This window comes from Hordeum vulgare, chromosome 2H (genome assembly GCF_904849725.1).
Source record: "Hordeum vulgare subsp. vulgare chromosome 2H, MorexV3_pseudomolecules_assembly, whole genome shotgun sequence".
Taxonomy (NCBI): domain Eukaryota; kingdom Viridiplantae; phylum Streptophyta; class Magnoliopsida; order Poales; family Poaceae; genus Hordeum; species Hordeum vulgare.
The window spans coordinates 186711098-186733206 of NC_058519.1; the positions used below are offsets into that span (position 1 = coordinate 186711098).

Below are 22109 nucleotides of genomic sequence, written 5' to 3' on the forward strand. Positions count from 1 at the left end.
CTCTTATAGAAGGATGTTCCTTTTGTTTTTGATGAGAATTGTGAGGAAGCTTTTGAAATACTTAAGAAGGCTTTGATAGCCGCACCTATTGTTCAACCACCTGACTGGAACTTGTCCTTTGAAATCATGTGCGACGCTAGTGATTATGCTGTTGGTGCTGTTCTAGGACAAAGAGTTGACAAGAAGTTGAATGTTATTCACTACGCTAGTAAAACTCTATATAGTGTCCAAAGAAACTATGCCACTACGGAAAAGGAGTTTTTAGCAGTCGTGTTCGCATGTGAAAAGTTCAGATCTTATATAGTTGACTCCAAAGTCACTATTCACTCTGATCATGCTGCTATTAAGTACCTCATGCAGAAGAAGGACGCTAAGCCTAGGCTGATCAGATGGGTTCTCCTACAGGATTGATTTGCACGTCCTTGACCGAAAGGGTGCTGATAACCCTGTAGCAGATAACTTGTCCAGGCTAGAGAATGTCCTTGATGACCCACGACCTATTGATGACAACTTTCCTGATGAGCAATTAAGTGTCATCTGCACTTCACATAGTGCACCGTGGTATGCTTATTACGCAAATTATATCGTAGCCAAATACATACCACCCAGTTTCACCTATCAGCAAAAGAAGAAATTCTTCTTTGATTTGAGAAAATACTTTTGGGATGATCCTCACCTTTACAAGGAAGGAGTAGATGGTGTTATTAGACATTGTGTGCCTGAACATGAACAGGGGCAGATCCTGCAGAAGTGTCATTCAGAAGCCTACGGAGGACACCATGCTGGAGATAGAACTGCTCATAAGGTATTGCAATTAGGCTTTTATTGGCCCACTCTCTTCAAGGATGCCCGTAAGTTTGTCTTGTCTTGTGACGAATGCCAAACAATAGGGAACATCAGTAAGCGTCAGGAAATGCCTATGAACTATTCACTTGTCATTGAACTATTCGATGTCTCGGGCTTTGATTATATGGGACCCTTCCCGAGTTCCAATGGGTACACTCACATCTTAGTTGATGTGGTTTACGTCACTAAGTGGGTAGAAGCTATCCCCCCTAAAAATGCTGATCACCACACCTCTATTAAGATGCTTAAAGAAGTCATTTTCCCAAGATTTGGAGTCCCTAGATATTTGATGACTAATGGCGGTTCACACTTCATTCATGGTGTTTTCCGCAAGATGCTCGCTAAGTATGATGTCAACCATAGAGTTGCATCTCCTTATCATCCTCAGTCTAGTGGTCAAGTGGAGTTGAGTAATAGGGAGATCAAATTGATCCTACAAAAGACTGTCAATAGATCTCGAAAGAATTGGTCTAGCAAACTTGACGATGCACTATGGGCTTATAGGACTGCTTATAAGAATCCCATGGGCATGTCGCTGTATAAATGGTTTACGGTAAGGCCTGTCATTTACCTCTTGAGCTGGAACACAAAGCTTATTGGGCAATCAAAGAGCTCAACTTCGATTCAAACTTGCCGGTGAGAAGCGGTTGTTTGATATCAGCTCATTAGATGAATGGAGGGCCCAGGCATATGAGAATGCCAAGTTGTTCAAGGAAAAGGTTAAGAGATGGCACGATAAACGAATACAGAAACGAGAGTTCAATGTAGGTGATTATGTCCTCCTATATAATTCTCGCTTAAGATTCTTCGCAGGCAAGCTTCTCTCTAAATGGGAAGGTCCTTACGTTATCGAGTAAGTATATCGTTCCGGTGCCAACAAAATAAATAACACAGAAGGAAATTTTCCTAGAGTGGTAAATGGGCAAAGAAGCAAGCATTATATCTCCGGTACTCCCATAAATGTTGAGATCAATATCATCAATATCATAACTCCAGAGGAGTACATAAGGGATGTTTATCAGCCTGTTTGAGACCCTGAAAACGAAGAGGTATCTGTTTCGGTAAGTAATTGGACTCCGAAGATTTTCCAATAGGAAATTTCCTCCGTTTTGGAATTTTCGGAAAATTAGAAAACTAAAAAGCAGTCCGGAGAGCGCACGAGGCAGCCACAAGCTTGGTAGACGCCACCTACCCCCCCGGCAGCGGCTACACGGCTAGTGGGCACCTCGTGTGCCCCCGGACTCTGTTTTCTTGCGGATCACTCCTTCTGGTCCAGAAAAAATCATTATATATACGCTCGAAGGTTTTGATCTCCGTATCGCGCAGTTTTCCTTTGTTGTCGTTTCGAGCCTGTTGTCTTCCGCAGATTTAGGTCAAGATGTCTTCTCAAGATTCAAAAGAATAGATTTATGTGGCCGATGATCATGCTGACTCTAGGATTAATGGGGACTGGAAACCATATGGCTAGACCACTCACGAGGAAGAGGACTATGAGCCCGAGGGGAAAGAACTAACGAGTTCCGATGAAGAGGAGGCTCCTTTACCTCAACCTGCAAACACCCATGTGGAGTTCAAGAAGTCAAGCTTCCCCAACTCCAGGAAGAAGCCTAAGACCATATTTATCCCCTCTCGTTTCTTGCATGAGAGTAAGCAGGAACTTTGCCATAGAGTGTTGAAACTTGAGGAGGAAAATGACGATCTTAGGGAGCATAACTTTTTTGCTCAAGTGGAAATTAGACAAGCTCAAGACTGCTTCAACAACTCCACCACCATCACCACCAAAGGAAGATGACTAAGCATTGGTATGGGCAATCCCCTTGGCTTTTGCCAAGCTTGGGGGAGTTTCCCTGGTATCGTATCACCTTCATATCTTTTGCTTTTACCTTTGTTTTAGTTCTTTCCTTTTCAATTTTTATTTCTTCTCCTAGTGGAATAAGTCTTTAGTGTTTAGTTTGAGTCTTTTGCCTTGTGTCTCCCCCGATGTATTCGAGCTTGCGAGCTATATAATAAAGAGTATCTTAGTCAATGGCTTTGCTTTGTGTGATCAAAAGTATGAAAAGAACGATAGCATGAAAGATCATGAGATGATCTTATGGAAAGTGATAGCTTCACATATGACACGTATGATGATTGAAACTTGTTGAGCATAAATCAACATAGACCTCAGTCATTGTTGCAATTACTAAGAAGTAATAAGCAAAGATAGGTTCACATATAAATATATCATCTTAGACACTTTTTACAATTGTGAGCACTCACCAAACTATTACATGCTTAGGAGTAGATGTTGGACAAGGAAGACAACATAATGAATTGTGTTTGCTTGGTTCCAAACAATGTTATATGATTAGAGATCCCTTAGCATGTGACGATTGCTTCCACCTCATATTAGCCAAAACTCCCGCACCAAGTAGAGATACTACTTGTGCATCCATAAACCTTCAACCCAGTTTTGCCATGAGACTCCACCATACCTACCTATGGATTGAATAAGATCCCTCAAGTAAGTTGTCATCGGTGGAAGCAATAAAAATTTCTCTCTAATATGTATGATCTATTAGTGTGTGGAAAATAAGCTTTGTACGAACCTGTGATGAGGAAGACATAAAAGCGACAGACTTCATAATAAAGTTCTTTATCATAGGAGGCAATATAAAGTGACGTTCCTCCACACTAAGTGAACATGCATTCAAACCTCAAAAGCGCATGACAACCTCTGCTTCCCTCTGCGAAGGGCCTATCTTGTACCTTTACTTTTTGCCCTTGTAAGAGTCATGGTGATCTTCACCAATTCCCTATTTTTGCCTTTGTCTTGGCTACCGTCACATGCTTGGGAAAGATCTATATTCATATATCAACTTGGAGTTGAGTACTTATGCTTTATTATTGTTGACTTTACCCTTGAGGTAAATAGTTAGGAGGCAAAACTATAAGCCCCTATCTTCCTCTGTGTCCAGCTGACACTTTGATACCATGAGTACCACGTGAGTTGTACCAATTGTGGAAAATAAAAGAGATGATTGAGTATGTGGGTTTGCCTTACAAGCTCTTATTTGACTCTTCCTGATGTTATGATAAATTGCAATTGCTTCAGTGACTTTGGACTGTTGTTGGTTACTTCTCGGTAAGGTTTTTGCTTCATACTTTGCTTTGTGAAGGAATTGTTACTTTCCCATAAGAATCTTTATGATGTATTGATGTTCTATATGTGATCATGATGCCCTCATGTCCGTATTATGTTTTATAGACACCTTCGTCCCTAAACATGTGGACATGTTTATGGAACTTGGTTTTCGCTTGAGGACAAGCGAGGTCTAAGCTTGGGGGAGTTGATACGTCCATTTTGCATCATGCTTTGATGTTCATATTTATCGCTTTATGGGCTGTTATATTACTTTGTGGTACCATATTTATGCCTTTTCTCTCTTATTTTGCAAGGTTTATTTGAAGAGGGAGAATTGAGGCAGCTGGAATTCTGGACTGGAAAAGGAGCAAATCAGAGTCCTCTATTCTGCACAACTCCAAATGCCTTGAAAATTTACATGGAATTTTTTGGGAATATATAAAAAAATACTCGGCGAAAGAAGTACCAGAGGGGAGCTACCAGGGCCCCACAAGCCTGGTAGCCGCCACCCCCCTGGTGGCGGCTACAGGGCTTGTGGGCTCCCTGATGGCCCACTGGCCCCCCTCTTTTGCTATATGAAGGGTTTCGTTCCAAAAAAATCAGTAGGGAGCTTTTTCGTGGTTTCGCCGCCGCCACGAGGCGGAACTTGAGCAGATCCAATCTAGAGCTCCGGCAGGACGATCCTGCTTGGGAAACTTCCCTCCCGGAGGGGGAAATCGTTGCCATCGTCATCACGAACACTCCTCTTGTCGGAGGGGAGGCATATTCATCAACATCTTCATCGGAACCATCTCCTCTCCAATCCCTAGTTCATCTCTTGTAACCAATCTCCGTCTCGTGACTCCGATTGGTACTTGTAAAGTTGCTAGTAGTGTTGATTACTCTTTGTAGTTGATGCTAGTTGGATTACTTGGTGGAAGAGTTTATGTTCAGATCCTTGATGCTATTCATTACACCTCTGATCATGATTATGATTATGCTTTGTGAGTAGTTACTTTTGTTCCTGAGGACATGGGATAAGTCATGCTAATAATAGTCATGTGAATTTGGTATTCGTTCGGTATTTTGATATGTTGTATGTTGTCTTTTCCTCTAGTGGTGTTATGTAAACGTCGACTATATAACACTTCACCATACTTGGGCCTAGAGGAAGACTCTGGGGAGTAGTAAGTAGATGATGGGTTGCTGGAGTGACAGAAGCTTAAACCCCAGTCTATGCGTTGCTTCGTATGGGGCTGATTTGGATCCACTAGTTTAATGCTATGGTTAGACGTTGTCTTAATTCTTCTTTCGTAGTTGCGGATGCTTGCGAGAGGGGTTAATCATAAGTGGGATGCTTGTCCAATTAAGGGAAGTACCCAAGCGCCGGACCACCCACATATCAAACTATCAAAGTAACGAACGCGAATCACATGAACATGATGAAACTAGCATGACAGAAATTCCCATGTGTCCTCGGGAGCGTTTTTCCTCCTATAAGACTTTGTTCACGCTTGTCCCTTGCTACGAAAGGGATTGGGCCACTTGCTGCACCATTTCTACTACTTGTTACTTGTTACTTTTCACTTGCTACGTTTCACCTTGCTACATCATCACTTGTTACCGCTACTTTCAGTGCTTGCTGTTATTACCTTGCTGAAAACCTTTTATCAGAGCCTTCCGCTCCTCGTTGGGTTCGACACTCTTACTTATCAAAAGGACTACGATTGATCCCCTATCCTTGTGGGTCATCAGCAACCAGGTTCACCATGATATTAATGCGCTCCTGAGCATACTCGATGATTTTGAGAAGTCCACAGACATGCACAAAAAGTCATCTAAGTCTTTGGTTGTGCCCATTAGATGCAATGTCATAAACCTCAGAGAAGTACTACAAAATTTTGGTTGATCCATCGTCCACTTCCCGATCGCATACCTGGGCCAGCCCATCACTATCTCCCGACTATGAGTAGTCCATCTGTAATTCATCCTTGATCGAACCAAGGCCATGTTAGCTGGGTGGAAGGGAAACTAATGCTCATTGCTAGTAGGACAATGCTTGCTAGATACGTCCTTAGTGACATGATGACATTCACGCTCTCCGTGCTATGCGTCCCGAAGAAGCTACTAAAGGATATCGACAACTGTAGACGGTGTTTATTACGGAAGTAGAAAGATGAAGTTAAAGCAGGAAGCTGCAAGGTCAATTGGTCGACAGTATGCACACCTACATAGTGTGGTGTCCTTGGCATACTGGAACTCGAATGGTTTAGCAATGCACTTAGGTTGCGCTAGTTGTGGATCACATGGAAAGACCCCGATCACCCTTGGGTGGGCGTAGAGCCACCCTGCAACGAACAAGAGAAGGCCCTCTTTGCAGCAGCAACCACAGTAACAATCGAAAATGGATCAACACCATCATTCTGGCATTCTTCATGCCTTTGATCAAAGACACTCACACAGTCCTACCCAGCCCTTCTCAAGCACTCTCGATGCAAGAACGAGACAATCTGGGAAACTCTGCATGATGCCACTTGGATACAAGACCTCACACATGCTAACCCGCAATCACTGGTAGAGGATTTCATCGGCATGCACCAAAATAATAGTGGTGCATCCATTGAGGAAAAATGGAAGCACACAGCTAATTCGGTATGCAATGCAATCCTAAGGAAGCCACATGTCTCACTTCGACTGAATCATCTGGAAAACATGATCCCCGGGAAGATCAAGATTTAATACTAACCTTGTTATAAAAACGCCTATGGTGCAACACATACTTGAGCGATAAGGATGGACTAACAACTATTTTTTGTCACCTCCGTATCCGCAACTTTGGGACGGCCCAACAACTTTTCACAAACTTCATGGTGGAAAATGAAGTAAGCCGGTTGGGACAATGGGGATGTTTCCTACAACTAACACCAAAAGAATCTTGGAACCATCATCAGCCGCTGGAAATTCCACGAGAGATCATCGATGGCACTAATCCGACTCAGAGGAAAAGAGCAAAGACACTGATGTTGCTAAAGTTTTGTGAAATATGGCAAGAATAAAACATGTGCACCTTCAAAGGAAAGCTTCCATCGCCACTCGACATCACAAAGGCCATCAAAAATTCCATTGAACTATAAATACTAGTAGTAGCTCAAAAATTACACATCCCATTTGGGGAACCACCATGAATAGTAGGTTATTTTTCTCCGTCAAAGTGTTATGCCATTGCCTAGATAATTTCTTTATTTTTGACTGGTCCTAGGACCGTCGTCACCTAATGTTTTTTTCTTGCTTCTGCCTGCTGATGCAAATGAACTAGCGAGCAATTGTTGGATCTTAAAAAAACTTAAAGTACGCCCACAAGGAAGGGCACTCGGCTGATCGGGCAACAATAAGATTACACACCCTCATCAAAAAGAAGGCACCGTCGAGGTTGCATTGTCATTGTCATCACTTCTTCCCAAGCACCCGACTCCGACTTCACCGCACATGACACATCGAGGCCCCTTCAAGCGAACTACGCTAACAACCCGTCAAGCCTTGGCATTCTAGTTAAAGTGGTATAGTAGCAATCTACGAGCGATCAAACGTGGGACTCCCAAACCTGGACCAAGTTTTTTTTGGGAGCAAACCTGGACCAACCTGCTCCATCACTCGCTCGCCTATTCAGGACAAATTTTTTTTGTTTTGACCTTTTCCCCTAAAAAAATTAGAATTGACCTTATTTCAAAAAAAGTTCAAATCTGATCTCTTTTGATGGCGTCAACATCCCTTCTGAAATCCTTGATCGGACCAAGGCCATGTTAGCTGGGTGGAAGGGAAAACTAATGCCCATTGCTAGTAGGACAATGCTTGTTAGATACGTCCTTAGTGCCATGACGACATTCGCGCTCTCCGTGCTATGGGTCCCGTAGAAGCTACTAAAGGATATCGACAAGTGTAGGTTGTGTTTATTATGGAAGTAGAAAGAGAAAGTTAAAGGAGGAAGCTACAAGGTCAATTGGCCGGTAGTATGTGCACCTACATAGTGCGGTATCCTTGGCATAATGGAACTCAGATGGTTTAGCCATGCACTTAGGCTGCGCTAGCTGTGGATCACATGGAAAGACCTCGGTCACCCTTGGGTAGGCACAAAGCCACCCTACAACGAACAAGACAAGACCCTCTTCGCAGCAGCAACCACAGTAACAATCGGAGATGGATCAACACCATCATTCTGGCATTTTTCATGCCTTTGATCAAAGACACTCACACAGTCCTACCCAGCCCTTCTCGAGCACTCTCGATGCAAGAACGAGACAATCTGGGAAACTCTGCATGATGCCAATTGGATACAAGACCACAGACATGCTAACCCGCAATCACTGCTAGAGGATTTCATCAGCATGCACCAAAAGAATGGTGTTGCATCCATTGAGGAAAAATGGAAGCACACACCTAATTCGGTATGCAATGCAATCCCAAGGAAGGCACATGTCTCACTTCGACTGAATCATCTGGAAAACATGGTCCCCGAAAAGATCAAGATTTTCTACTAACCTTGTTACAAAAACGCCTGTGTTGCAACACATACTTGAGCAAAAAGGATGGACTAACAACCATTTTTTGTCACCTCCGTGTCTGCAACTTTGGAACGGCCCAACACCTTTTCACAAACTGCATGGTGGAAAATGAAGTATGTAGCCGGCTCTGAGCAATGGTGAGGTTGCCTACAACTAACACCAAAAGAATCTTGGAACCATCATCAGCCGCTGGAAATTGCACGAGAGATCATCGATGGCACTAATCCGACTCAAGGGAAAAGAACAAAGACACTGATGTTGCTAAATTGTTGGGAAATATGGCAAGAATAAAACATGTGCACCTTCAAAGGAAAGCTTCCATCGCCACTGGGCAACACAAAGGCCATCAAAATTCCATTGAACTATAAAGACAAGTAGTAGCTAAATGCTTAGAGATCCCATTTGGGGATTCACCATGAATAGTAGGCTATTTTTCTCTGTCAAAGTGGTATGCCATGGCCTAGATAATTTCTTTCTTTTTGACAGGTCCTAGGACCCTCGTTACCAAATGTTTTTTCTCGCTTTTGCCTGTTGATGCAAATGAACTAGCGAGCAATTGTTGGATCTTAAAAAAACCTAAAGTACGCCCACAACGAAGGGCACTCGGCTGATCAGCAACAATAAGATTACACACCCTCATCAAAAAGAAGACACCGTCGAGGTTGCATTGTCATTGTCATCACTTCTTCCCAAGCAGCCGACACCGACTTCGCCGCACATGGCACATCGAGGCCCCTTCGAGCAAACTACGCTAACAACCCATCAAGCCTTGGCATTATAGTTAAAGTGGTATAGTAGCAATCTACGAGGGATCAAACCTGGACCAACCTGATCCATCACTCGCTCGCCCATTCAGGATATTTTTTTGTTTTGACTTTTTGCCCTAAAAAAATTAGAATTGACCTTATTCAAAAAAAAGTTCAAATGTGATCTCTTTTGATGACGTCAACATTCGTGACGTCTCGTTTGTATGAGAGATGCCAAGGTCCCTCGCGTCTGGTATGGGCTCACATGACCGGCTTATCCGTTGAGTCTATGACGTAGGTTCCTACTAGACGCGAGGGACCCTGACGTCTAGTCCTGGACCAGACGTGATGGATCCTGACGTCTAACACCAATTGCCAAGGACCTTGATGTCTGGATGACATGACACATATTATAAAAAATATTTGTGTGGTCTGCTGAAACGAGACGTCAAGGTCCCTAACGTTTGGTACCAGACGTTAGGGTCCTTGGCGTGTGGTCCAGGACCAGACGTCATGGTCCCTCGCGTCTGGCCATTTGACACGTGAGAGACTTAACGGGTTAGACGGTCATGCAGGCCCGTACCAGACGTCAGGGAACTTGACGCCTATCATGCGAACCAGACATCAAGAATGTTGGCGTCAACAAAAGAGGTCAGATTCGATTTTTTTAAAATAAGATCAATTCTGAAATTTGTTACGATAAAAGGTAAAACGAAAAATTTGTGTCCCCATTCACCCGTGACATGCCAAATGCAGGCGTCCTCCTGTGAGTCTGTGACGCCGCATCGGGATCCCCGAGCTGGCCTTGACGGTCACGGCCTGCCACTTCTTCCGGTGGCAGCAGCAGTTACGACTCGCCTCCCGTTTCCAGGCAGCGGTACTACGTGATGGAGCCTCGTGCCTGCTGGCCGGCGTATGTGTGGAACAGTTTCGTCTCGGTGCCTGGCCTGGTCTGGTCGATCCTACGTATGTAGTCACATCTACTAGCTACGTGACGCGGGTACACCTTCCCATCGTCTCACAGCCCCATCCCATCGCGCACAGCACGTTTTGTCGCGCAGCCGAGCCCGGCCATCTGGGGTGGATAACATGGCCACAGTAGATTACTCGCAGCGATGGACCAACCAGACAATTCCTTCGTCTGGACTTGTAAAAACTCAGCACACGTCGTTTGGGGTTAAGCCGGGGAGGCGACGCGCGTGGGGGGTCAGCCCGAGTTGATTGATTCATTGGAGCTGGCCCGCCGGAGGTGGTACGTGGATGCCGGCCGATGCGGACCCCGGCGAGCCCAACTGTTGGGCGTCGTGCTCCTGCAGCAGCAGGGCGGCATGGAGCTTCGCTTCAGGCCCCAGATCAGCTCCTTCTTTTCCCGTTCCTTGGAAGGCTTCAACCGGCGTCTGCTCCCGGCAGCTCACGTTCGGCAGAACCAGTGCTCTTCCAAACCGAAATTGTGGACCGAATCTGGCTCTTAATTTGTTAATTATATTATACTATGTATATTGTCGCTGTAACAGACCTCTGACACCAGCAGTTATTGCCGTGGTTAGCTGCTACTCCTTCTACGTGCTCAGCTGCTACTCCTTCTACTGTTTTACACCAGCTGTTGGCAGTCCGTCTCCGAGATTTCAGGTAGAGGGTGTGAGTGAGGACACAGTTGGAGCCTAAAATTTCCATCGGGAAATAGTACTTACCTTTGAACAATTCTTAAAATTCACAAAATTTCCCCACCCTTTTAACCATCCATTTTTTCTTTAGAGAAAACAAACGCACTTTCTTGGGCTCGTGCGTCGAGTAAAGTTTGTTTTAAACCTTAAACTTGTAAAGCTCATCGGAATTGAACCTCAACGTCTTAATCCCTGAAATCAGTACCCTGACCTCTCTGGTCCCGGTCAATATTAACCCTAGATCGATCTAGGACTGTTTGTCGCACTGGAAAAAAGCAATCCCGACCGGGATTGCAAGTTCTTGCACTGCACACATCGTATCCATTTTCTTCCCGTGCGCTGTTTCGCGGAGCTTGCCGAACTATGCTGCAACAGCCAGCACTGCGGTGCGTGGAAAACTCCACGGCATGCCCCGACACGCGCCGAGACGGCGAAGCCAGTTTGAGAGACCGTCCGTTCTCTCGGGCATACTTGCATGGTCGCACGTCCGCTGAACGACCAGTGTGTAAGTCTCTACGTAACTCAGCTAGCTCTCGGAAAAATCCATCCACATGCCTACTTGCTTCAAAGTCAGCTTCTACGTGAATACGCAGCAATATGTCTCGAGTAAGAACCTGAGCGCTTGGTCACCGGATTCATGGCGCGCCGCTAGTCGCCAACTCATGTAATTACTGAGGACTCGAGCACAAGGTCGAGCAGACCCGTGCAACCGATGTACATGCGCGCCACGTCGTGCACCTCCTCTTGGCCAACGCCGTGAGCCCATGACAAAGATAGCTGGCACTCAGGTACACCGCGACAACCCAGATGACAAAGTGAGCATGTGTTCTTCCACATTCTCGACGTACAGACATTGTTGAACCGCGTCGATGCGCATGCCGTCACGGTCTCATACCCCTACAGCTCCCGTCCCTCCTCTGACGCCTTGTCGCCAGCACTGGCGTCAACCGACGTCGTGCTGGAGCCTGGAGGCGGTGTCCTCCATCGGCGCAGCCCAGTGGCGGGCGAACGTCGCGGTTGGCTACGTCGAGGCGTCATTGGCGGTTGGCAGCGGCGTAGTGGACAATACAAAGGCCGGACCGACACTGATTTTCAGGAGAGAGAGAGGGGGGGGGGGGGGGGGGGGAGACTGTGATCCTGGGCGGGATGGATATTTTTCCGGTTTGCCAAACAGGTTTAAGGTTGATATTGACCGGGATTAAAAAGATGAGGGTATAGATTTCAGGGATTCAGACGTCGGGGTTCAGTTTTGACAAGCTTTATAAATTCAAGGTTTAAAATATACTTTACTCTTCCTAGTCCTATAGCTAATTATGTACGAGCATTGATCGCCTGACGTGGCGGTCGTCCAAGCTTCTGTTGCTTGCGAAGTGGAGTAGTAAGTACTCCCTCCGTTTTTAAATATAAGTCTTTCTAAAGGTTTCATTAATGAACTATATACGGATGTATATAGACATATTTTAGAATATAGATTCACTAATTTTACGATCGTCCAAGCTTCTGTTGCGAAGTGGAGTAGTAAGTACTCCCTCCGTTTTTAAACCTAGTGAAACTTATATTTAGGTACCGAGCGAGTAGCAGTTTTCACTTCAACTCGCATGCCATCATGCCGTCGCGCTAGACAGCGACATGTGAGGCGCACCTGTTTTGTTTCTTGGGCGGCCGAGACGTACGTATTTATGCACCACACTGTCTACAGTAGCAGTTGATACACGCAGCTTCTACTAACTCATGAGAAAACACGTAACTTTCGTTTCACAATATAAGAAGTTTTGAAAGCTAAAACAATTTACAAAACGGGATTGCTAACTTTCCGGTCAATTTTCCCGCATGACCCTCCATTTATTTTAGGACTGATTTTTTGTATTCATATAAAAGATGTTGCGCATGACAGGATTTGATCCTTATACCCCCTAGGTAACTCAACTAACCAATCAAATCATCTATGTACCTTTTTTATAAAGTGAAATCGAATAGTCTATTTAACTCGTCTCATCTTCTATGTTTGCACAAAAGTTAATGCAGTATCCGATATTTTCCGCACTGAACTAGACTATTTTACCAACACATCTAGACTTGATGACACCGTGGTAATTTCGGAGACCAAGGGGATACTCCCAGTCACTTTTGTGTGAATATCAGGATAACTCGCATATCACATACCAAATAACTTATATAACCAAGTCCTGATAACTTTGGCGTGGGGATGGGGATTGATGAAATATCCCCCGATAACTTTGGTGTGAATAGCATGGTAACTCACACATCGGAGATCTGATAACTTTATGCAACTCGGTCCTGGTACCTTTGGCGAAGAGAAGTGATGAAATATACCATCGATAACTTTTATGTAAATATCATCGTAACTCATACACCGCTGACCTGATAACTTATTTACCTTGGTCTTGGTAAATTTGGCGATCGGATGGAGGAAGGCACGTTGATGAAATACCCTCGGCTAATTTTATTTGTGAATATCTTGATAACTTACACATCACGGACCTGATAACTTTTGGGAGAAACAGATGTTGGAAACAAATCTTGATGGTGGGTGTTTCCATACTTGTAGTTTTATAGCCTAAAAAATCATGCTAAAGCTGAAAATTAAACTCAAGACTTCAATATTAAGATTTTAACATACTAGACAACTCACCCACTATTTGGCTCCTCACAAGTTTAAATAAAATATCACTTTTTTGACCATCCAAGGTGAAAAAGTTGTTGAAATATCCCCCTCCCCCATAACTTCTGTGTAAATAAGATGATAACTTTCGTACAATTAACCTGGTAACTTACATATAAACACACTGACAACTTTTCACCTTGGGCGAAAAGTTCTAGAAATATCCCCTGATAACCTAGTGCAAATATCATGATAATTTACGCACAAGACACCCGATAACTTACATACAACACATTAATAACTTTTTACCCATGAAAAACGGTACTGAAACATGTCCCGATAACTTCTGTCTAAATAGCATGGCCGTTTATGCATCGAGAATCTCATAACTTACGTTCAACCATCATGTTAACTTTGACTTCAAGAAAAAAACATTGAAACATAACTTCTTCGATAACTTTCATGTAAATTTATGACAATTTTATGCATCACAGACCTAATATCAGGTTACTCATACTACATTTATCACGCTGGTTATGCAAAGTTATCAAGATAATTTTTATTATTATTTTTGATATGGCAGAAATAAGAAAGGTTCAAATAACATTCCTTATCTACAATAGGCAACAACAAAAGGTGGCTTAATTGGTTATTATGCTCAATAACTATTGAATAGACCTAGATTTGAATCCTCTTTCAAGCATTTTTTTTCTTTTCATATTGTGCAGTGAAAAAACAGAAAAAAAAACAAATATCAATTCATTACGGTTTATTAGAGAAGGAAAAAAACCAGCACAAGCGATTGATAGCTATGAGGTAGAATAGGTGACTGGAAGTTAGGAGAGTCCTTTACGAAAGTGTCTTATAATGTGGGATGGAGGGAGTACCGACATAGTACAGAGTACGTCGCATCCCGGTACATTTGATTTGAACGCGCCAGGCACAAATAATTCGAAATTGAAGGATATAGTATATGCGGAATCGAAAGCTCTTTTTTAGGTAAAGAACCGAGTGTATTTCCTATTCAGCCATTTAAGTGCCCGTTACACACATCCTCCAAACAGGCGCACACCCTCGTGGCCTCCTCCCTAGTTTCGCTACTAACAGGCCGGCCCATATAAGATTTAACAAAAAGAGTTATTCCTGGTTTGGGAAACTTTCACGAGCTTTCCTAGACTGTTTTGAGAAGCTTCCGAAAGCCTGGGTTCAGATTTTTTGGGTTTAGTTTTTTAGGATTAGTTTTGTGCAATCTTATCGCTTATTTTTAGTTTTGAGTTTTTTCCCCATTTCTTGTTCCTTTTTTTCATTTTGTTTTCTTTTTAAAATTTGACAATTTTTTTTTCAAAAATGATGAATTTTATTTTTCAAATAGATGAAATTCTTTCATTTTTTGATTAAATAATTTTATAATCGATGAACTTTTAAAAATATGATGAATTTTCAAATTTAATCAACGTTTTTCAAAGTTGATGAACTTTTTTCAAATCCAATAATTGTTTTTCAACCCAATAAACTTAAAAATGATGATTTTTTTTCTAAATTCGATGAACTTGTTTTGTAACCGATGAACTTTCTTCAAATTCTTTGATTTCTATCACAATTTCATGTACATTTCCAAATTCATGGTTTTACACAATTTTTTTTTCTTTTATCGAAAGTCATTGGTTGACCGGTCAACCGAGGCCAGTCTGCTGTGAACCCAGGCACCCACTTAACACCAACGTGACGTGCTATCTAGCGAACGAGTGCATTTTTGAGCTGCGTCAAATAGTGTCCCTGCAAGAGTATCGGGACCCCTAGTAGATGCCAAACGCGTGGACTAGGAGCTCCCATTGTCGAGATCTATGGCAGAACGACGAGTAGGTTTCTTTTCGGTCAGCGGATCCATAAATGAAATGATGGATGTGCACACCTTAAAATGTGAGGTCTATTTTAATTGATTTGGATAGTCCCTGAAAATCAGCTACTTTTTACATAGTAAAATAATCTTTCCCAAAATTCTGGCTGTGCCATAGCACACCCGGCAAACCCCCTGGGTATGGCACTGCGTGGCACCTCTGGCCGTCATTCTTGTGACCTCGAGCGCAACGGCGAGGCTCGCACCGGTTGATGACAAAAAACCCAATTTGGCGCACGAGGCAGCAAATAATCGGGCCTTTCCAGGCACGCCAATTGAGCTGGCCAATTTTATTTCTTTTGTTTTGCCTATTTATTTTTCTTTTTTCCCTTTTCAAAATTAATTTATAAAAATATTCAAAATTTAGAATATGCTCGTATTTGTTTTACATTCTTACAGATTTTTATTTGTTTCAAAATATTTCATAAAATTGAAAATTTTATAGAAATTGTAAAATCGTTCTCCTTTATTTCTCGAAATTTTTTTGAAATTTAAAAAGCTTAGGATTTCAAATAATTTTCGTATTTTTCATTTTTTGTTGGAATTCTAAATTATATTCCCGTTTTAAAAATGTTCAGATTTGAAAACCATATTTCAAGTTTGCTGATACATTGCTCGCAAATTTTTCAAATGTCCGCACTTCAGAAAATATGCACATTTTTTCACAAAAATTCACCATTGAATATTCTTTTCTTTAAATCAGATCTGCTGTAGGCGTTTGTTCTTAATGCTTCATGTTGTACTTTAGTGAGTGACAGTCGTCAGGTCTAGTGGCTAGCAAGGTGCCATGCCATAGGGAGGTCTATGGTTTGATCTCTAGAGTGCACAGATCCATACTAGTTAAAATTAACAATTTTCATATATTCATTTTTTTGAAATGTGGAATTTATAGTGTCAAGAATTTGAAGCATATTCAAGAACATTTTAATAATTTATAATTTAAAATATTATCACAAAATTGGTAAACAAACAACTGTTTTGGAACATGTTGATAAATTGGGAAACTTTAAAAAATTATCATGAATTTATAAAATGCTCACTAATTTTTATGACTAACATGAATTTAAATTAATCATGGTCTCGAAAAATATTCATGGAGTTAAAAACTGTTTGCAAATTGAAAAAATCATAAATTCAGGAAATGTTCATGCATTTGAAATCATTTCAGAAAAATAAGTAAAATGAAGAATAAAAAAAGAATATGAAAAAATAAATGAAGAAGAAAAGTGTAACAAAACCAGGTAAAAGGGAAGAAAAGAAAAATAGAAAAACCTAATCGTAAGCGTCCCTTAATTGTCATAGAAAATTCTGGAAGATCCCCGAAACTGAGATAGCACACTAGAGAGGCGAGGCTAGCGAAGGAATCACTTGAGGGGTGGGCGCTTCATACGAGAATAACAGTATTCGATGTGTTCTTATCGACGAGTGCTCCTATATATCCATATTTTGGCCTTGCCCAAGTAGTGTGAGGTGTGTTCCTTTTTTTATTTTCACTTTTGTTTATATTTGAAAATGCTATAAAAATATATTATATATTTAAAAAATAAAATTATTAAAGTTTCTCCATGCATCAAAGATATATTATTGTGCCGTATAAAAAAATGTTCATGCCACAGTTTTTGATAGCATTAAAAAAGTGTATCTTCCATTTTTAAAAATATTGACAAATTTTAAAACAAGTTCCTGGCATTTTAGAAATTTCTTATAGAATGTAACCAATGTCCCTGCACTGTATTAGTGCTCTATTAGTGAAGCGACGTGTGTGGTATGTGTTCGTTGCCTCATGTTTAAGCATTTTTCTTAATCTCAGTGATTTCAATTGTGAAGATCACGCTACAAGGAGAGAAAATTAGAAGCAAAACTACTCTTTCCTTGTGTCAGCCTATATAAGGAGCCAGCCATCTTAGGCGGCAGCGGCGGCGGGGCTTTTCCAATAGTTGCATCCCTCATATTCACTTTGAGTCTAAGCCTCCTCTAGTTCTTTAGTCCCATCTTAAGGAAGGAAACCTTTGAGAGGAAATTGAGATTTAATTGAGCATTGTTGAGCATAGAGGTCAAATTACTCATGGACATTTGGCATCTCCTATATAGTTATGCATTGTTTCAGAGATTTCATTGGCTGCATTTTTTTCAATAGTGTAAGCCGCTTGCTAGGCCCAAGGAGATGCCAGCTTCCTCATGATACCCAAAGTCCATGATATACGTCTTAAATGTACATATAATTTCTATATTCTTCATGCCTTATTTTCATTTTTTTTCTTCCGAAAAATAAACTTAAAGTTGAAACTAACCTATTAAGACAACCCCTAGTGCTAGTATATATTTGTCATTATTGTGTACTGCAAGAAAATAAAATACTTGGGCTTACGAAAAAAATTCAAAAAATACGATAGGATTTTGGATCAAAAGAAAACTAGGAAAACTCGGCTCGGGACAAGATGGCCCCCAAGGCGCCCAAGGTATAGATACTTGGAGTGGGCACCTAGACCCACCAACCCACTTTGCGAGAACCTCTATATAACCTCGAAAGTACTCATCACATTTTCTACGAACAATTTCTTCAAGCGGAGGCCACTGCATTCGTTCATCTTGCCTCTTGAGAGGAAGTAACTTCACCATCGAATCCATCAAATCCTTCTCATCATTGCCATATTCTTCTCTATCCGTGTGTGAGTAACTTCCTATAAGCACATGGGTGGATCCGATCTAGGTGATGGCCATATAATAGTGTTAATATTGATGTGGTTTTGATTCCTCGTAATTGAGAACTCATGTTGCCATGAGCTTGTTGTGACCAAGTTATTACTAGGACCTGAGTAATATGATTTTAGATCTGAGCCATTCATGTATTCATAATATTTTTATTTATAGTTGTTCCCAAAAGTCATACATGCCAATTGTAGTGTTAAACTGTCTCAATTGTGACACGATGGTATTCATAGAGTGCTAATGTATTGTTCCGTCAGTCTTGTAAAGGTCACTTAATTATCCTTAGTTTCTGAAGGGGACCGTGCTACATGGGAGAGCTACACAATAGATGGCAATTGATGGATATTGTCTGGTCTATATCACTCTGTTGCAACTTAGTGCATTTACAACCACACGTCCTAAACATGCCTTAGACATCAGGTCGGAGGACCCGGTCACTTTCCGGTTACCAAAGTGTGACCCAGACGAGCGCCTCAAACGGGACTCAAATGCCCGGGCTAACCGGAACCCTTCATATCCAGCCAAACTCTAGGGAGGATATGGGGGCGCCAGGGTGCGTCCCGATGCGTCCGCCCAACAGGCTTACCCCACCATAAATTGCATCAAATCCACTTCCTCCACAAATTTGCTCTCTTGTGTTCTTCCTCCTCCACGATGTGTGTCTCGTTGCTCCATCACCGCACGTGCTCCGCAACCATTTCGACCATCTGCACCGACAACACTGGTGCAACACTCCTCTCTCCCGTCCTCGTAGCCGGGGACGTCGTTGGTGGCTCAGACGCCACCGCGGTATGTCCGGCCACTCTCGGGTTGCCTCTTGCATTCTATGTGTTTGATACATTGTCCAACCCATTTTCTTGCATTTTATAGGGAAAATGATAAATTATGATGCTTCGTTTTACGAGGAGTATGGACCGACGGAGCTTGATCAAATGATTCAAGATGAATTCTTTGATTCTTCGGATTCAGAGAAAAAGCGGACATGATCACGATCATGAGCATGCAAGAGGAAATGAACAAGCAGGTGGAGTATATTGTCAACTTCAAGGGCTCAATCGAAGGAAGAAGAGTGATCAACCAGGATAGGATCTTCGGAGCATGGCTATTGTAGAAGGACTACTTTGCTCCAGACCCAACTTTTTTGGATGATCCATGGTTTCGTTGCCATTTTCCGATATGGAAACCATTTTTTGCGCATTATGAAGGGGGTGGAGGCTTATGATGAGTACTTCAAGGTCACAAGGGATTGTTGCTGCCAGCTTATTTTCTCTACAAAGCAAAAATGCATAACTGCTTTGAGGATGCTTGCACTTCGTAGTGCCCCATATGTCATTGGTAAGATGGTCTAGATGGGGGAGAGCACATGCCTGAAGACAACTGTAAAGTTTGCCCGTGGCATTGTACAAGTATTTGGAACAAAGTATCTGAGAGAATCAAATGTGCAAGACACGAAAAAGTTGTTGGCTATTAGATAGACCAGAGGGTTTCTAGGAATGCTCGGATCAATTGATTGTATGCATTGACAATAGAAGAACCGGTTTGTGAGAAATGTACTAAGGTCACACCAAAGAGGCCAGCATCATACTGGAAGCAGTAGAATCACATGACCTATGGATTTGGCATGCCTTCATTGGAATGTCGGGTTCTCACAACAATATTAATGTGCTTCAACGGTCTTCGGTGTTCAGAAAGCTTTGTAATGGGAAATCACCGGCATGCAACTACGCCATCAGCGATCGTGACTACAACATGTGATACTATCTTGTCGATGGCATCTATCCTCAATGGACTTTTGTTAGGAAATATATTTAGCAATAACTTAAACCGACATTTAAAGTTGGCCAAAGAAATACACTAGTATTTATAATTTGAAATACGGAGTCACCGATCCCTGAATCCATCCAGGAGCTAGCTAGCTAGTTCCCCCGTCTACGAATCCATCCAGAAGCTAGCTAGCTAGCTCCTCCGTCCACGAATCCATCCAGGAGCTATCTAGCTAGCTCCGGTGTCTACGAATCCATCCATGAGCTTGCTAGCTAACTCCAGTCGTGGAATCCATCCAGGAGCCCGGAGCTAGCAAGCTAGCTTCCGTCGCCAACGCTAAATTCGACCACGAGGGCGGCCGTCAGGACGGGCGGGGTGACATCCGGGACGGGCGTCCGACGTTCGGGACGGCCTACAGTGGACGTGGACGACAGACACGAAAGTTTTCATGGCAGTTGGGCTCCCGCCAACTGCTTTCTCTCAATACAGGGCACCGTAGAAGCGGACTAGAAAATTGGTTTTTTGCAGATCGGGAGGAGCTTTTTACCGCGTCCTGCAAAAATATTTACGGATCCGACGCATTTGCAGGGTATGATCGGGCATCTTTTTTCACGAATCTGTATTTTGACGGTTATTTTACGGATCGGGGCATTGTATGGGGTGTGCTAGAGATGCTCTAAGAGTCCGGAATTAAGACATGTGAATGCCGAACATGAGATACAAGAGGCCATCCGGATGCGTCCACGGGCTTACTCGGATAGTCTTCGCATGTATAGAAGGTCGGATTTGCTCTTATGCCACTCAATCAACTTGCTATCCAATGCGTTGTCACGCAAGGTAATAAGGGCAATTTGTCTACTCAAAAATAAAAAGATAAAATTAGGGTAATTTGAGATAAGGACCAAATGGATTTTTGAAGTAGGAAATATATTTAGCATTAACTTAAAACGCATTTAAAGTTGGCCAAAGAAATACAGTAGTATTTATAATTATTTTATATGGCAAAACTCCGTCGATTGGTTATTTTGTTTGATATCAAGAATGAATTCAATGCAAATAAAAGGTCCAAAACTAATACTAGAAACAAATTAATGCTGGCCTTGATTTCTCTCCTGGGAACGAATTAATCCTCGTCTATATATATTCTCACCAAGGGGCAAGCAAGGTCACAGCAGATCGGTCAAAGCAAACGATTCCTCCGTTTCTCTTCCTGCAGACGTTCGATCATCTTTGTCATCCCCAGACAGGGACACCTAGCAATGGCGAGTAGCCTCAGGATGGCCTTTATCGCCATCGCTCTCGCAGCCACCACGCTCCTCTTCGCCACCCCACGAGCTCAAGGTATTAACACGCATAACGGAGATCATATGTTTCCTTTTCTGTTGTGATGATCGCTGATTGTTTTTTCTGCCGTGACTAATGACCAGCATGGGATGCGGACATGGTGCCGGTGGGGGCGCCTGAGCACGCGCTGACGGCGATCCCGGGCGGCGGCGCGGGGACGTTGGCAGCGGGAGCGCCAGCGTGCCTCCAGTGCCGGTGCTGCTCCAAGTCGAACCCGGGCAGCTGCCAGATCACGAGCTGCTGCTCCACCTTCAACTGCGATCCCAGCGGCAAGTGCAACCTCGTGCAACAAAAGTGCGGCTGCAACGGCTGCTAATCGGCCAGTCATCACCGTGCTAGCTGCCTCCATGTCAAATTTCTCTGTGGAGCCGCCAAGTGTTTTCTTTGTTCCATTTTGTTTTTCTTAGGAAAATTCCCATATATTTTGTGTACTGCCAAATGGGATTGTTCCATCGTACTTTTCGCGGGCCACAAATGTGGCAGAGATATTACTAGGTTACTCGGCCTATATAGAGGCCGGCAATGGTGTAATGTGTTTGGAAGAATTCCTACCATTATTTTCAAACTAGTTTTTCGAAAAGCATGTGATTTCATTTCTTTGTCCTTCTTATTTTCTCGCGCGAGTTGCGTGACTGTGCGTTTACATATTTGCTACTTTCTTATCTAGATGTGATATAGTTATCTCACATCTAGTATCTAATTAACCACATGATCTAGACGTCAAGATTCATATTCTTTGTCTTTTTTTTTATCATTTGGCGTTGGTCATGTAGCATTACTCACGCAAGGTATCCCGGCTGGTATTGAGGCTGTTGCTTCCATTTTTACAAGGAAAAGGTCCAAAATAAACATTG

General features: G+C 42.6%; 1 protein-coding gene across 1 annotated transcript; it reads left to right on the forward strand.

Annotated features, from left to right (window-relative positions):
* The first annotated feature begins 21095 nt into the window (after positions 1 to 21095).
* On the forward strand, positions 21096 to 21822 carry LOC123429892. The gene is made up of 2 exons (XM_045113868.1): positions 21096 to 21252; positions 21339 to 21822. Exons 1-2 carry the CDS (start codon positions 21171 to 21173, stop codon positions 21569 to 21571), a joined length of 315 nt encoding a protein of 104 aa, XP_044969803.1. The 5' UTR covers positions 21096 to 21170; the 3' UTR covers positions 21572 to 21822.
* The last annotated feature ends 287 nt before the right edge of the window (positions 21823 to 22109 follow it).